At 52.7% G+C, this 16,765-nt stretch overlaps 1 protein-coding gene across 1 annotated transcript; it reads right to left on the bottom strand.

Annotated features, from left to right (window-relative positions):
- Window positions 1–201: 201 nt before the first annotated feature.
- On the bottom strand, window positions 202–12,122 carry SOCS7 (suppressor of cytokine signaling 7; the record flags this gene model as incomplete). Its single annotated transcript, XM_009574786.1, is given in 8 exon segments — window positions 202–359; window positions 716–851; window positions 3,669–3,797; window positions 6,342–6,510; window positions 6,918–7,048; window positions 7,859–7,960; window positions 8,749–8,853; window positions 12,058–12,122. Coding segments are annotated over 8 exon segments (995 nt in total), but the record flags the coding sequence as incomplete, so codon positions are not given.
- Between the last annotated feature and the right edge of the window lie 4,643 nt (window positions 12,123–16,765).

Genomic DNA, 16,765 nt, shown 5'->3' with positions numbered 1-16,765 from the left:
TGTGTGGGCACAAATATGCACGAGAAAGCAACAGAAGCCTTGTTCCCCTCCCCAAGGGAAGCTGGGCAACGGGAAAAGACAACGGAGTGAACAGCCACGATTTCTTCAGGAGGGTTTTGTGTTTTCTTTGCAATCAGAGGGAACAGAGCGATTTACATTTGACCCCACGGGACGGTGCATGGACCAGCAGCACACACGTACCATCAGTGACAGCAACAAGACGGGCGAGGCAGCCTCGCTACGTGGAGGATTCGGTCTCCTGCTTCTGTTTGGAGATGAGCTGAGCCTCCTTCAGCGACAGATAGACCTCCTCCTGCGGGTCGTAGTAGTAGAACTTGCGGATGTAGGAGATCAGGGGCCTGGGGAAGGTACGGGCAGAAGCTTTAACCCTGAGCCACAACCAGGCGAATCTCTGCAAAGGATAACTAGAACCTCTCCCCCAGCCCAGTCACCTCCCGCAGGAACAGGAGCCTGTACCCCAAGGCTGTGGCACCGGCAGATAACCCCTCGCTCCTGAGCTGGTCACCGCTCCCGCATGCATCCCTACACACCACAGGACATTGATCTCCCTGTCCCAAGGCTGAAGAAGTCAACTACTCCCTCCCAGAGCCCTTGCTGCAGACACAGACGCCTTCTCGCTGCCTGCTGCGGCAAGGGTCGGGGAGGAAACCAGAGAGTTTCCAAACTCATCCCCAGGCCAGTCCTCGAGACTTACTTGGGCAGCGGGAGCTCGGGGATGTGGTCTATTCGGACCAACTGCCTGATCCGAAAGCGGCACAGGTGCTGAAGGGATTTGACGTTGCTGAACCTGGAGACTGGATACAGGAGCTGGACAGGCGTTGGAGGGAGACCTTTGGAAAAAAGCAATCTTGGTGACAATAGAAAAGAACTGCTACCGATTCAGAAAGGAAAAGCTGGCTCTTGGGAACCGGAGCTCTCTGCAAGGCTGCGTCTGACAGCAGATCTCCCCAGGAGCCCACTGCTTTGGAGTCGCTTGGGACTGGGGAGCCAAACCTTCCAGGGGTGATACCCCTTTGGCTGCAAAATATCTCCAGCCTTCCTCACAGGGCAACAACAGGTCTGATGTTACGGGGTGGCTGGGGAAAAGCAGGGCCTGGGACACTGCGAGCTCCTAACCACCCCCCTCTCCCAGGACCAGTAGACGAAGCGTCACTTTATACAGAGAACCAACGAGGTTTTGAAAGGATGCAGACGAAAGCCAAAGGAGAAGGCAGGCAGCATGACCGGCACGTAGGCTTTGCTCTACACAACCCTTTGGGTAGTTCTAGCGAGGCATTAAAAAGCTGGGGGATTTGGTCAGCTCAAGCTGCGCCAGAGTTGCTCATTCTTGGGGTCACGAGGCTGGGCACAAAGGCAGAGGCGGCAGCAGCTTCGCTCGAGCCAGCTCCCCACGCAGGGAGCAACCTCGCAGGGCTGGAAGCGAGTTGCATCCAGCCGTCCCCCCGCCCCACGACCTCCTCCTCCCCCAAAGTTAAGAGCAACAATCGAGCCCACAGAACCGAGAGGTCGGCAGGAGCACTAGGGAGGATATTTGGGAGCTGGGTTCATTCGCAGCACAAGGTTTTATCTGTCTTTACAGAAGGATTCAAAGCTAGTTACACTCTAACCCCCTCCTGCTGGCTTGTCTTTGAGGGCAATGGAGTGAAAGGAGAAAAGGGAAAGCTCTTCACACTAAGATGGGCTCAAAACTGCTCCAGGCAGCTCAGGAAGCTGTGAGCCAGCTTTTCAGAAAGCGAAGAACAGCAATCAATTGAAGGCTGGATTCTCCCCCCGCTTCTCATTCTCCCACCAAAAAGGAATTAGCCTCTGGGAGCTCAGCCAGCGACTACAGGGACGCAGCACGAGCTCCGCACACTGTGCTAGCCACATGCCTCGCTGCCAGGAGCCAGATGCGAGCTGGAAACAGCCCCCTCCTCTGAGCAGCAGTTAACATTTCAGCAGGGGAACAGCACTAACGAGCACACTGGGGAGATGCAGATCCTAAATATTCCCCCACTAAAAATCAGGCATCAGTGTGAGACTTTGTTTTTCAAGGATCAAGGCACAGCGCCCAGGTCCAGCGCTGCACCCAGACGGAGAGGGCAGGACCCGGAGCCAGCAGCACAGCTGGCTGGCGGCTCGGAGGGGGGACCAGGCGGCAAGGGACTCCTCAGCAGGCGCACAGCGCTGTTTGGGGAGCGTATTTTCTTTTTCGAGGATATTTTTCTAGATCAAGTCCTTTCTAAGGCACTTGCCTGGAGTCCTAAGCCCACAAAGCCTTATTCTCGAGAGGAAGAGATCTCAGGATCAGGAAGGTAAAGTATCTTTAACTTGAAAGGATTTTTTGAAGGCAGGGTACATTGCAAAACCAGCTTTACATCCCTCTTCTCCCCGAAGCATGGCCATGTTATAAATCAGCTTTCCAGTTATTGGCGGTGTCTGCAGCAGAGGGCAACACTGAACAGATCTGGGCTGTGACTGCAGCGCTGCTAGGAACCCTGAAGAGGGAACATCCCATCCCTCCTCCCCTCCAGCCTCTTCTAGACCAGAAACTCTTTGGGCCAAATCTTCTCCATGCTGCAGTGCCATGGAGAGATCGCTGTCATCATCAGGGCCTGCAGGCATGATGGCAATATGGATAGGGAGCAAATTTACTATAATTTCACTTGCAGATTTACCGCAGCAATCCGCACACTTTTCTCAGTCCTGCCCCTCTCTGCTTCACGGCCGCCACCCCTCTCACCATGGCAGCGCTTCCATTCTTTTTTTTTCCTGCTCTGTTTTGTTCAAAGCATCACTGCTCACCCGCCCTCCAAATTCTGACCCCCACTGTTGCTCTCTCACAAGTAAGGAGCATATTTGCCTATTTGGCAGACTCTTCCCTTCCTTTCACATTGGATTTTTTGGCTAGCTTTCTGGTACACCAGGAAAAAAAAGAGATACAGAAGATACTGGTCCAGTTGCCTGCCCAGATTCAGCAGTAGGGAGATACGAACCCATTTAAGGAACCAGAGTTTGATGGATGGGGAAACTAGCACTCTGCGATCCCAACAGCATGCATTTAAACATGCTTCAACAAAGCTTTGCTAACACTCCCTCCTTTCTTGCAAGCACCTGCCTGTCGATGGGCTCTGGCATCACGGTCCCCCCCCAGGGACTCTGAATCTACAGTATCTATAGCTTGAGGCTCACTTTGAGCTCACACTCGGAAACACTCCCACACGCTCAGCTTCACGTCTCTCCCCTCGACAGCCCCAGGTGGGTCTCAGCTAAGGGAGAACTGGGAAACTACAAAGCGTGGAGTGGTTCATAAGAACAGAACTGAGACTGCGGGAGGGAAGAAAGCGGAGTTTTAGTAGCCAAATAATTGCTTGTTGAGGGAGTAGCTTTCCAGTCTCCAGCTATATTTGTCATGGTGTGAGATGGCACCAGGTTTCCATACTCCTGGAAAGAAAGATTCGGGAAGTCTCCTTACCACCACGAGTAAGTGGTGCAGCCGCTGAGCGAGAAATCTGCTCCTCAAGATCCTTCTGAGAAGTCAGTGGGCAAGGATGCAGACCAGGGCACTGAGCACAGCAGGCCAAAGCCACGTTAAACTGGCTCTCTAGGACAGACCAGCAGCTAATCACAGAGCAAAACATCCCCCAGACTCAGAGTGGGAGACTCACCTGGAACCCTGGATCGGAGGAAGTAGAGAAACTTCCCGTTTTTGGAGTGCATGATTGCTCTCTTTATGAACTCCACCACAGACTGGCAGCGGTCTTCAAACTTGGGATGGCACCACAGGCTGAAGGTCCCTTCCAACAGAACAGAAAAGGTTGCACGTTATAGGAGCACTGGTGGCAAGAGGAGACATTTAGTCACGAGTCTGATGTTCTCAAGGACCAGGTGAATGCCCCAGGCTGACTACTTCTCGTAGAGCTGGGACGAGGCAGGGCACTAAGAAGAAACACCAGTGGCACCAGCTTGCAAGGATGCTGTTCCACTGGAACCAGTGCTCTCCAAGAGTTGAGGATACGCAGAAAGACACGACAACGTGACTGCTGTAACCCAAGCATGGCCACAAGTCATGCTTGCCTGAACCTGTAAACAGCCTGCAACGACTGCTGGGTCTAAAACAAACTATCAAAACATATTTTAACAGGGCATTAGCAGATGCCCCTGCTCCTCCGCAGTATCCCATCAACAGCACTCCCAAAGAAAGCTAGCGCATCAGAGCAGTTAAGCCCACATATAGAGGTATGTAAAAACACCGATCCAGGTGCTGAAGTCCTCTTCTGCCAGCCCTATGGCTGTCAAGGACCACTTATTTCAAAGCAGGCACGGGAGCAGCTTCATGTTCTTGCCAGCTGTTTCAAACACCTTAATTCCAATTACTGTCAAGCTAGAACCAGGGTGCAGCTTCATGTTCTTGCCAGCTGTTTCAAATACCTTAAGTCCAATTACTGTCAAGCTAGAACCAGGGTCAAGATACACCGACAAAGTCCTCCCTACGCTGCCACCTGACACGACGTACGCACTGAGCTCGAGTGGCAAACAATGAAACTGGAGATGGGCAACACAGGGAAAGCAGGCCCTCTAACCTGTTTACAGATCTCTAAATAGGTTAACTTTAAGCCTCAAGTCAGACCAGTCTCGCAACCTCTGTGTGCTGCAACCTGCTAAACATCCAGCAAGCACAAAAATAAGTAATTCTTGAGAACCTTGGATCTGAACAAGCCCTTAAAAGTAGCCAGTAGATGCAAACAGCCTCCCCAGCCCGCCTAAAAAGAGACAAAGAAATTCTGGTTTCTTCCTCTCATCTACCTGAAACCTGAAGGTCAAGCATTTCTCTCTTTACCATTCCCCCAGCCTCACCATTTGTCATCATCATTGGTTTATCAAAGTGCTCAGGTCTGCAGTTTTCCACGGTGCCGCAGCACATTCAGCACAAGGCAGGCAGTCCTGGGGGGAGCACAGGGCTGCCGACGCAGACTGAAGCACCGCGCCCAAAAATGAAATCCTTGATGCGGTGCCATGGCTGCTCTAGGGAAGGTGGCAGCACCAACCTCCATCCCTGCAGCAAGAGGGACAGCTTAAGGAAAGAGAAAGGCACCTGGCTAAGGAAGCTCCGAGAACAGATGTATCCCGGCCCCAAAATAAGAAACCAGACCAGCAGCAAGAGAAGTTTGCTCCAAAACTCAATTATGAAAAAGTATCCACTGTACAGGCAGCCTCACATCTCCTCCCCTCCCCCCCCAGCCGCAACAGCTTCTCATAATTTCTGTAAGGACAGGGTGATGAAAATCCTTCCTTCTTACGCAATGGTCGGGGACAGGGGAACTGGCTCTAAACAGGCTAGAATTAATGCTGGGGCATCCTTCCATCAGAGGGGCTCAAGACCAGAAGTGCTGCCAGGTTCCACTAGCAGAGGTGGAAGAAGACAACAGCAGCATCCCTGGGGCAAGGGCAAAAAGGAGAAAAAAAAACGAGCTTTGCTCTGAAAGGTTGCAAACCACTGTTTTCTTCAGCAGGTTGGCTGGGAAGACTCTGAACCCATTATTTGCAGGCATATTTAATGACAAGGCTCTATAGGTAGCTGTTATTAAAGCTCGTCCACTGGGCAGCTTCCCCCCGCCCCGTGCACTGAGCCTCTCGGGCATTTTACTCGGCCTGAGGACAGCTGTCTGCACCAGGGTGCAATACAGAAAACCACACGTGAAGATGAGCCGACAAAGCTTGTGGGCGAGGTGAGAAGCAGCTCAGGCAGGAGGGGGAGCGCAGCAGGAAGAAAGGCTGTGAACAGCGTGCCAGGAGTTCTCGGAATAAAAACCCACCACAGCGGAGCTAAAGCCTGAGCCTGGGACCGACTGCAGCTGGTGCCACCGCCGAGCATCCCTCGGGGGGGGGAACAAAGCAAGGGGACGAGCCACGACGTCAAGAGATCACTTCTCGTTTCACAGGGAAACGAGCTTCATTTTGGAAAGGACTGACAGCTACAAATGGTGACTCTTGCTGTACACCACATCTCAGCGACGCGGGATCTCAAAGACCTCGCCATCATCGTTTTCGAGTCCAGTTTTCCAAAGCAAGGCCTGAGGACAGGCACAGGGAACTCTTGTATTCCCCAATTTTTCAGAGGTATAAGGAGAGTTGCTGCTTGAGGCACAAGAAACAGCCAAATGCAGCTTCTAAGGCCTCTTGCAGAACCTCAACCCAAGAGCGAGGACACATTGCTGCTGCTCCCCCTCTTCCGCCAGCTCTGCGCCCAGAGCACTGCTTTGGGACCCTGTGATCAGACTGGTCCCCAGCCACAGGCCCCCGCTGTCAGCAGCAGCCCCAGAACCGCCCGTGGCTCTTACCTCTGTAGTGCTCCATCCTGGTGTGATGGGTGATGCCCTGCGACCGAAAACTGAGGCTCAGGATGTAACGGGGGTCAGAACTGTCTCGGACCAGAAAGGACCCATCCGGCTTCCCCTTCAGCTTCATCTCTGCGTCCTCCCAGTTCATCGGTCCCCAGTACCACCCGCACTACAAAAAGAGACAGCAGATACTAGCAAGAAAGATTTTATCAGCAACCAAACACAATAGGATTTGCTTGTTGTTAACTCCCTTTAAATGCCAAAATGGAAGTGTCCGGTTGTATCCACCCAGGAGTATGGATGGGTGGGACTCGTTGCTCCTGGATGAGAGCACACCATCACATCCCTTACCACCCAGAAGTGGCAAAAGAACAGATGAGACTACGACACCCCTTCCGTGCACAACAAAATGCTTTTCTAGACTCAAAGACCTCACTGGGAGAAAGGCAGGAGGTTTTTTTTTTTTTCAGTCCTATCCTAATCTTATGCTCCCAAGTCTGTAAAAGGGACGGTCAGTCCCCAAAAACCAGAGCCTAGACCCGCAGTCTTTTTCCTTCTGGCTGCCCGCAATGTTACCTTCTCCAGCTCTCGCAAGCTGGCTGCAAAGCTGCTGGAGTCCGGGCGATAGAGCGGACACTGCAGGTGCGGGGCGGGCTGGCCGGGCATCGCCTCCATCGGCCGCAGCGGGACAATCCGTGGGAAGGCGTCTGCAGAGGGAGAGACAGCCCGGGCCACAGTCACCCACGGGGAGCTCACCCCAAGGACGAGTCGCCCCGTCCCCCTCGCACGGCTCTGGAGATCTGGGTGGGGGGGGGCAGAGCTGCAGCGTGGGGCTGACCGATGGAAGGACAACGTCCTTGTGAAGGACACAGCGGGAGTCACGACCTGGCTCTTCCAAGGTGACTAACCCACTGCCTTCACCTGCTATTTCCTTACGCTAGCTCGGGGGGAAGGCAAGGGAAGTGCCAGGCGGCACAGGCTGGAAGGAATCAACACGCATCCTGAAAAAGGGGCAGTTAAAGCCCTCTGGGTCCTGAAGGAAACCAAAAGCAAAAGGGGTAAATGCACAGGAAACATCCTCATGTGCTGTTCAGCGGGACTGCACGCCAGGCTGGCTGTCAAAGCTGGGGCTCCTGCACTGAACCCTGCTCCCACGGCTCTTTCCCGACATTGCTGACGCTCATTAACACGTTATGTGACACAGCGCCAGTCGGGGTGGGCTGCGCTTTTTACCCAAGAGGAATCAGAGAAAACGGGAGATGCTGAACTGAGGATAAAGCTGGTGCAATCAGGAGCTTCAGCAAAACCACTGTGGGCAAGAAGAGCCACCCCACACGGAAACCAGAGCCTCGACACAACAGTGCTGAGCACAGGACCGCATGTCCCCGAAGGGGCAACGCAGGCAGCACCGTTGCTGTTAAAGCCCAAAGCGCAGCCTTTAAAGTTTACCAGGAAAACCCCCAAAGTCCAGATCCCTGAAGGGAAAGCCAGAGCCTTGCTGCTAAAGCTAAGCTGACCTGGGGCATGGGGCGGAGGAGGCGGAGGCAGAGGGAAAGACTGCAGGGAGGAGCCCATGGGACCCACTAGGACAGATGTAGGCAGCGTCCCACTGATATCATCTAGGAGAGAACAGAGGCAAGAGAGATTCAGAAAACAGGAAAGCCAGCGAGCGCCTGACAACACAGTCCGAGCAAACCGGCACCGGAGAAGCGAAGATGGAGCTTCCCGCCGGCAGCTCAGCACCCTCCTCTCGCTGCTGCCGCTTCACGCCGGCTCGGAGCCTCGCACGCACACGTGCACGCTCACAGGCACTCCTGGAGTGGAGGAGTCCGTTCTCCAGCCCAGCGAGCTCCTCGCATGCAGCTTGCGGCACGAGACAGGCATTTACAGATTTCACAGACCCGGCACAAGGGACGTGCAGTTTAAGGTGCTCTCACTAAGGCTGGTTTTACCCATCCTGAGCTGCTCCTGCTCAGAGGAACCTCCTCCAGAGGAGGATGCAGAGCAGCTAAGCCAGGCTCCTGGTGCAGCAGCCTCCCAGGGAGCCTCCACTTCCACCGACTAGAGAGCACAGAATGGAACCGGCCTTGCTGGGAGGAGGAAGGGAGGAAAGTTTCCAAAAGCAGCAGAAATGCTACGAAACCAGCACATTACCTCCCACCTCACATTGCTCCACCGCCACCCTCCCCTCCTGGCTGATCTAAGAGAAACACTGAAGCTTTCAACAAACAGCAAAAAATCCTCTGCCAGGGAAGGGTGAGCAGGCACATTACGGGTCAGACGAGCAGGCAGCGAGCCTGCTGCCGGCGACCCTCAAGACGCTTCTCCACCGTCCCTGCAAGGGCAGAGGGACGGTTCCTAAGCTCCCGTAGGGACGCACGGCAAGGGATGCTCTCCAGGACGGTACCTAGCAGGCTGAGGCTCCTTCGTGGTGGAGGTGGTGGAGTCGGAGGGTGAGGGGAGGTCAGTCCTCGCTGAGAGATGTCCACGTCCACTAGTGACACTGTTTCACCTGAAGGTTGGTGGAGCAAGACTGTTAGTATTGCGCCTTCTCCGGGGCATGCAGAGGCCGAGCGCGGGGAGGCAGGGGGAGAGGGAAGGGGCAGCAACCTCTGCAGGGTTTGGAGGACGATCTCGTTAGCTGTTTTCAAATCAAGTTTCCCTGCTGCACCGCTTCTGAGCCATTGATCAGCTCTGCAGCCCAAAGGTCAGGCAGAAGGGAATGACGGATACCAGTACATGTGTCTGAACCCCCTCTGAGTCCAGCACCAGGAGGACGTGATGAGGAAGGCATGGCGAGACCTTTTCAGCACCGAGTTCTCGTATCAAGCAGAGCTCATCAATGGTGCACAGCGCTGGCTCTTTATATAGTCTTGGGAAAAGGTTTCACAGGTCTACGTGGCACCCACTGGCACGGACTCTGATATAATACTCCTATTAACACCTTAGATGATCAGACAGAAATACCTTCTACCCTAAAGGCCGTGAGGGTACCAGCTCTTACAATTAATACAAGTGAGCTGGACAGGCTTTTACATTAAATAGCTGGAATTCACAGAAGCCCAAAGGCTCTGGATCCAGGATACTGCTCAGAGAAAATAATGACACAAACTAAGATGTCTAACTTAAAACCAGAGAAGCTTAAAATCAGTCTAAAATCATGGGAGAGAAATGAAGCCATCAAATCAAGGTCAAAGCATCAGCCTCAGTATTGGACTGGTACAGAGTCAAAAGGAAAACACCTAAATCCCAAAGAGAGACCCTAAGTGGTGTTACCACAGCCAAGGCTTTTTTCCCAAAAAATCAGTCTAACCAGGCTCTGATGAACCACCAACATCAACCAAATCACCCCGAACAACTGAACCATAGTCTCAAGGACAACGAAATCTGGCTGCCTTAGATTTTAATTCCTGTGGGCAGGGAACTCCTCTTCTGCTCCAGATACCGCACACGGCGTCACTCACCTCTTGCTAAGTACCTGACAATGTATTTACCATGCATTACACAGGACAATATTGACTCAGCTTCCTTCTGCTTTTAAAACTCCTATCTATTAATAAGCAATGTTAAGAGGAGTATTTAGGGTTGTTTATTATCCGAGGTACCTTCTCCCTGGGGGACTTATGGGTGTGAGCGCACACGCGTGCACACAGCCACTCTTTCATTTCCACACCCTGAAAATAAAGTGGCCGTGTAGGTTGGGCTGCATTCGCCTCGCACAAACAAAACCAAAAAGACGACCAGACTAAGAGGGGTTGCAGTAACTCGGCTTTCAAATCCTTCCCAACGCAGCAGGAGCTGCAAGGGCAGGCTGCGGTGCACTTACGGAGCCAGCCCTTCCCAGAGGTGCCCGAGGAGAGGCGAGAAAGGCGAGGACAGCCTTCCCAAAGACCTTCGCTCGCCCCCTACGCTAACCTGAAAGCAAATCACCACGAAAACCATGCAAGTCGGGCCAGACATTTGAATTCTGTCCCACTTTGGTGGTCCCAGTCTCAGAAAATCATCTGTACAGCAGCCATTAAAGAAACCAAGTCCCCAGCTGCATAAGACTGGAGAAGTCAACACCAAACCAAAGCGATTAAAATCCAGACATTCACTTTGGGGATGCTTCAAGGGTCTTCTGCAAAGGAAAAGCTCCTACGAGGGCACTGCCAGTATTCCACCAACTGGCAAAAATTGACATAAGTCATTTTAAAAATAGTTACTATGATAAGCTAACAACTAATCAAATCAATTTCCCAAATTTAAAGCAGAAACTTGTCAACTCCAGGTTCTCCTCTGCAGTTTCTTTTGAGGGAAAGCAGCTCCGCACACACATCCACATACCCCCGTCACCAGCACACAGAATTACAGATTTTATACTCACAACTTCCCCTAGCAACAGCTGACAAAGCAGCAGAAGGAGCTTTTGCTTTCACCAGCCTTAATTTGCTAAATAAACGCACATGACACTTGCAGGAAGCCAGCGAGGCTGGCACGAGGAGCACGTCCTCTGCATGCTGCCCTGCTACCAGGACATCAGCTGAAGGGATGTGGGAATGGAGAAGAGAACAAGCACCACCACAGCTGAATTACCCCCAAGTGACTCCACTTCTGCAAGAGCTGAATGAGCTACAAGAAACCACAGGAGCAGATCAGCAGCTTCCAGTTACCAGTTTCAGGCGAGTCAAACGAACGCTCTGCCTTGAAGATCACTTCTCTGAAATTTAAACCAGTTCTCAGTAAGCCTTCACCACTGCTCTCCAAAGAGGGCTTCACCCTACCCAGGAACACAAACCACGCACCAGCTCCTGCGCCGAGCTCTCCGGCCGCTCTCTGCTGTCAAACACCTACACCAGCAGCAGGAGGAGGCTTTCAGCTCTACCCACCGGCTTCTCCTAAGGCAGCTATCACTACACCATCATATTTTGACTCCTTTGCCCTGCAGTAAGACCCTCAACATGAATTTATTTTCAATCTGACCTTCATAACAAGCCACATAAAACCCCACACAGCTGATAAATACTCACTTGTGACCTTCGATTCCTAATCACGCAAGTCTTGAGATGGGATTCACCCAAGGAAGCCCCAAGCCCTGTGGCTAGGACTGTTCTGACTATGAGCCCACACCACAAGAGGCACATGACCGTGACTAGGAGCTTTTCAGTGCTACAGCTTTCAGCCACCAGCGGCGCAGACTTCCCCTTCGCACCATTTATAAACCAGCCAACTTCCCCCCCCCAGCAGAAAAGGGAAGGTCAGAAACCAGCAGGATGCGGGGAGAAGGGGGAAACATGCAGAAGAAGGTGGTGGTGCTCCACAAAAGAGGTTTCAATTCTCATAGCTGTCATGCAGCAGAGCCGCTGACGTTGGTGTGCGGTCCAGGTGGGAAGCGCGGCTTGGTCTACAAACCAGGGGAGGGGAGCACCAAACTGCACTTGCTCTATAGGGGATTTTCCAAACCGCTTGGATGCAAACAGCCCTGCGTGGACCTTCACCTCCGAAAACACAACTCAAACTTGCGTTTCAACAGGAGGAATTGCAAAACGCTGACGTGCAACAGCCACGTTCTTTACAGCTCCTCTTGTTCAGGGTTTGAGGCCAAGCAGGACACAGAGACTCTTCACAGAGATCCCAGTTTGCACGTGGAGGCAACATTCAGCGTCCACCGTTAAGCACACACTGCTCTTTTCATCGCAAAATGAAACACCATACTGTAAATCTTTCAAATCCTTACCTGTGAAGAGGGGGCTGAACACAACCGGGGAAAAGGCACTTTGAGTTCTTGTCAGTCTGTGTTTCCTATTGGAAATAAGAAAAACATTGTTAGTGGAGACGGGGAGACTCAGTGCATCCCACCAGAAGAAAACACCGTTTGACCTTCTCAAACCAGGAGAACTTCACCGTTCTTCAAGAAGCTCGAGACAGCTCAATGCTGCGTGTTTATTCGACTCCTAGAGCAGTGCTTTGGCCTAAGTAGGGCAGTCAACCAGTAAAGCTAGGTCTCCGTCCTGCTATGAAGCAAACCTCTAACTAGGTAATTAATAAAGTCTTTGGAAAGAAAAACCCCAAGCAAGTATGGTAACCGGAGCCAAGAAGCTCTTTCACAACAGACGTCACACTATTTCTCTGGATCAGGCATTGCCAAATGCCTTCGACAAACAGGTTGGGTCCTGCGCAATCAGGGGTAGTGCCTAGAGCGAGCGCGTCCAATGCCCTCGCGCGGCGTTCGGCGGACACCATCTCCCCAAAGGGTTTCAAAATGCAGGTGAAGGGTAGGCGAGCTAAACCCAGAGCGCTTGAGATGGATGGAAACAGCCAAAAACGCACCTCTGATAAGGACCCTGGAATACCAGCAATTCCCGTAAAGCCTGCCTTCCAAACCAGCAGTTTTATAACAACGCTATAGCCAGCCCTGTGCTCTCCCCACACAAAACCACTCCTTCCAGCGCCTTCCCTACTGCAATGCTAAAGATCCAGCTGGTAAACTGAGGCACAGAGTATGGCACCCCCAGGACTTGAATCTGTGGTTGAGGTGAGTAGAGAAATGCGTCCCTGGTGCCAGAAGCTCACTCCCACCTAAGAGGAGAGCACAAGAACAAAGCTGAGCACAAGCGCAGCTCTCTTGTGCCACAGCTTTGACAAAGGTCTTTCCAGCATCCACAGGACGTCGTGCAACGCCCATCCCAGCACTGGGCAGTCCGTATCAGTCTGCAGGTCTGTCCTGGGTCAGACAAGGTTACTCCAAGTTAAATAGTGCAACTGCACTGTGCTGGCCAGAGAAACTGGTCCTGTTGCATCCAGGCAAGAGACTGCACCACCAAGATCTACAGGAGCTCAGAGACCAGCTCTACTCACCGCCCAGAACACCCCACTTCCATTGCAAGCAGGCTGTTACAGCGCTGACACTCTTCCTCTTGGACGTCTTCCTCACTCTCCAACCTCCTCCCAGCAAGCGGTTGACCCTGAACCTGTCTTGTGCTTCAGACCCCAGCTCTGCTCGCAGCCTCCTGCGAAACCTGGACAAAGGTTCAGCTAAAACCAGCTCTGAGCAAGGACTGCCACCCTTCAGGAAGGATTGCACCGAGCAGATGCAACTCAGCCGCCCTACAGGGAGAAGAAACCCGAGCTCCGGTCTCATATTGCCGGGCACCGAAGAGCCCTGGGAGCGCAGAGCAGATGGGTGCACCCTCATCTTCTCACAGGGCAGACCAAATGCTCCTCTTGTTTGCGTCCAGACACATCACTGCGTCACACAGCTGTGAATAAATGTTTCATACTGTAAGTTTGCAAATAAAAATACTGAGAACATTCATATAAAATCCCATTAAAATGTTCAGAAGTGTTTTCATTTTAAGCCTCTCTTCATTTTAACCCTCTTACCTATTTGAGGGTTGGATTTTTTCCCTGAAGGAGAACAATTCGACAATTATCAGCCACACATGCACATACAAAATTACACTTCTGGACCAATATCAACTAACCTCATAATGTAGTAACAGCTCTGTTCCCACCCACTAAGCCAGACAGAAAGGAGCATTGCTGGCATTTTGCTGTTACCAAAACAGCTACATTTTACGCCAGCATTTTACAGCCATCAATTTCTGAGATTTCTCATTTCTAGCAAGCTCACATCAGCGGCAGGGCAAGAGCAAGAAATGATTCACGTGGACTGAATCCTCCACTTCCCAACTCAATCTCCACCAAAACAACGTACTTCCATACTTCCTCCTCCTGCCCTCAGGTTCTGCAGCCATCTCCAAACGACGCTGAAACCCATGGAGAAGTAATTAGGTGTCACCAGTACCTGAACGCTGCTGCATTGGATCAGCCCAGCCCTGCAAAGCTGGCAAAAGCCAAAGGTGGACATTGCCATTCAGGAACGCCATGGACAGATTCTGCATGGATTCATGCACACAAAACTGGGAAACCCCGCGAGCTCCAGCAAATAAGGATTTTTTAGGGTCCGTTACCCACCAGTTCTGCAATAGCTGTGGCTACTGCCTTAGCAGCCAGCACTTCCTTCACTCATCCCAAATCACTGTCCTGTTAACACTGAGGCAAGTCTTACCCAGCCACCCAGGCTGGCTACGTGCTACTTTATGCATGTAATAATACAGAGACATGCTAAAAAAAACCAAGGTCGGCCATACAGCTAACTTACAAGACTTGGGTACCAGCCGGGCAAGCGATCTGCAGCAGATGCCGGCTGCAGCCCAGGTATGGCTGCACCCATCCGTCTGCAGAACGGGCGCCTAACCCTGTCCCCCTTCCCTCCGATTACCCCTGCAGTACAAAGCACTGAAAAAAAAAAAAAAGCCATTTCACTGATGCAACCTTTAAATATCAACACTCAGGCCCTGGGTGCAGCTCAGCAGAGCCCAACTATTGATTTGAGATAATGGGGCTGGTTTCCTTCCTAACTGCTGCTGCAGGCGGGAGGCAAAGCTGCACCCTGCTGCCGCTAGGACCGGCAGCACGATGGGAAGCTTGGGCAGCAACTCCAAATACCAGGAATTCTGCTTCTTGCGGATGTTTAAAAAAAGAGCCGGACTAGATAACACCCACCGCAGAGCAAGGGAGCATCCTTCACCGCCAGCCCGGGACAGAGACTTGCGATCAGGAACAGGAGCTCGATAGCAAGCAGAGCCATGAATTAACCCAAAAGTTACCCTGAGCCCACCTTGTCAGCCACAAGTGACCGCAGCAGCGGCTCACGGTGAATGCCAGATCCATCCTATACTAATGGGGGTTACAGGTTGGGAGGCAACAGCCTCCAGCTCTTAGCAGAACCAAGGAAAGCTTTTTTCCCCCTCCCCAATCAACCAATGAAGACGGGTGCAAAGTAGCAGAGAGCATTCACCAGCGTGGCATTACATCTAGCAAAGACCACGGCACAAAATCGAGTCACTGCAGTACTTATCTCTGAACTGGGGGACCAGGGCAACCAGGAGAGGAGAGGAAAAGAAAAGCAGCATCTGCTGAGGCCAAACGTTCACCTCCCAGCAAGCCCAGCTTAGCTAAACTGTGTCTAACCTGCTCATGAGAGTATGGGCGTCCCAGCATCCCGAACCACTCGTCCTCGCTGACGAGAGCAGGGCCAGACCTCCGGGGCCAGCAGGGATGGCCCCGTCAACGCGCAGCCTCCCGGCAGGAGAGATGCTGGCCCCGAGCACGCCCGCCCCGCACCCCGCATCCCACCAGCACAGGAGCTGTGCTCCACAGGAGCAAAAAGCATCATTCAAATAATCCAGCCCTCGTCAGCGGGAGGGGACTCCTGGAACTGGAAGCAGCAAAGTCATCCCTGAACCACAAGAGTTGCTGCATCAGGCACCTTGAAGTAACCTTTGTTAAAATGCCGCCTAATTAGTGCGGCGGAGTTGCACGACGCCGGAGCACGAGAAGTGACCATTAAACTCCCCGAGCAAAGGGAAGACCCGGGCAGCGATACGGTGCTCCTCTGCTCCCAACCTGCTAAGACACGACTGCCAACCCTCCACCGCCTAATCCCAGCGCTGGGAGGTCCTGAGGACTCCTGGCTCTCATCAAGCACAAGGACCGAATAAACCACAACCCCATTAGCAAAACATTATGTCATTACATGCAACTCGGCTGGCTACCGTTTGAGGCCCTTTTAGTCATTTGTGGGGAATGAAGCCGCTGTATAAAACTGCTTCACCACCCCACATGCAAAAGCGAGGCTCCTCGCGGGCACACGAGCTCTAGGGAGGACTCAAACACCCCGACCAGCTGCAGGGCTGGGAGCTGACACAGGCGCTGAGGCTGCCCCATCTCAGAAGCCATCCTCCGCTTCAAAGGGGAGGTAATTTTGGCCTCCGCTACAGCCTGGCTGCTTTTTGGGCTGCTGAAATGCCCAGTCACCACAAGCCAGTCCTGCGGGTCACACCTGACCTAAGGTCAGCATCTTCAGAGCAAGGCTGGAGAAAGTTTCCTGCTCATCCATCAACAGGTCTTCAGCTGCACTGAGGAGACAACACACCCCAAAAACCTTACATGAGGTTAATTAACCCCGCGGGGCAAGGACTATGCTGTAATACTCAGAGTCCATTCAATTATTTAATGCTGCTCCCGGGCTGGCTGCACAGACCTTGGGCAGGCTCTTCCTGCCTCCTCCACGAGGAATTTCAGTTCTGCTGCTGGAAACGCTACAGAAAGTGGTTTCTGGAGCACAGGAGGCCCACCCCGACCGGAGTCTGGGCAAGCGGGTACAGATCAGCCCTTTACCCTCCCCAGCTGGTATCAAGCAGCTCATGTCTTCTGCTGAAACACGAGGCTGGGGCAGGACAAGCAGCCGAGGAGTGCCGGAGCTGATGGGACAGGGCTGAGGAACAGGGCGGGTGCATGGGGTCCCACACCAACAGGTCCCAGGATTTGTCCCTCCAGGCTAATGCACGACCCAGCCAACCTCTGGCTGCCAACGCTTC

The sequence above is a fragment of the Fulmarus glacialis genome, unplaced genomic scaffold (genome assembly GCF_000690835.1).
Source record: "Fulmarus glacialis isolate BGI_N327 unplaced genomic scaffold, ASM69083v1 scaffold21443, whole genome shotgun sequence".
In the NCBI taxonomy this organism is placed as follows: Eukaryota; Metazoa; Chordata; class Aves; order Procellariiformes; family Procellariidae; genus Fulmarus; species Fulmarus glacialis.
Note: the sequence above shows the minus strand (reverse complement) of the source record. Positions and strands in the feature narration are given on the sequence as shown.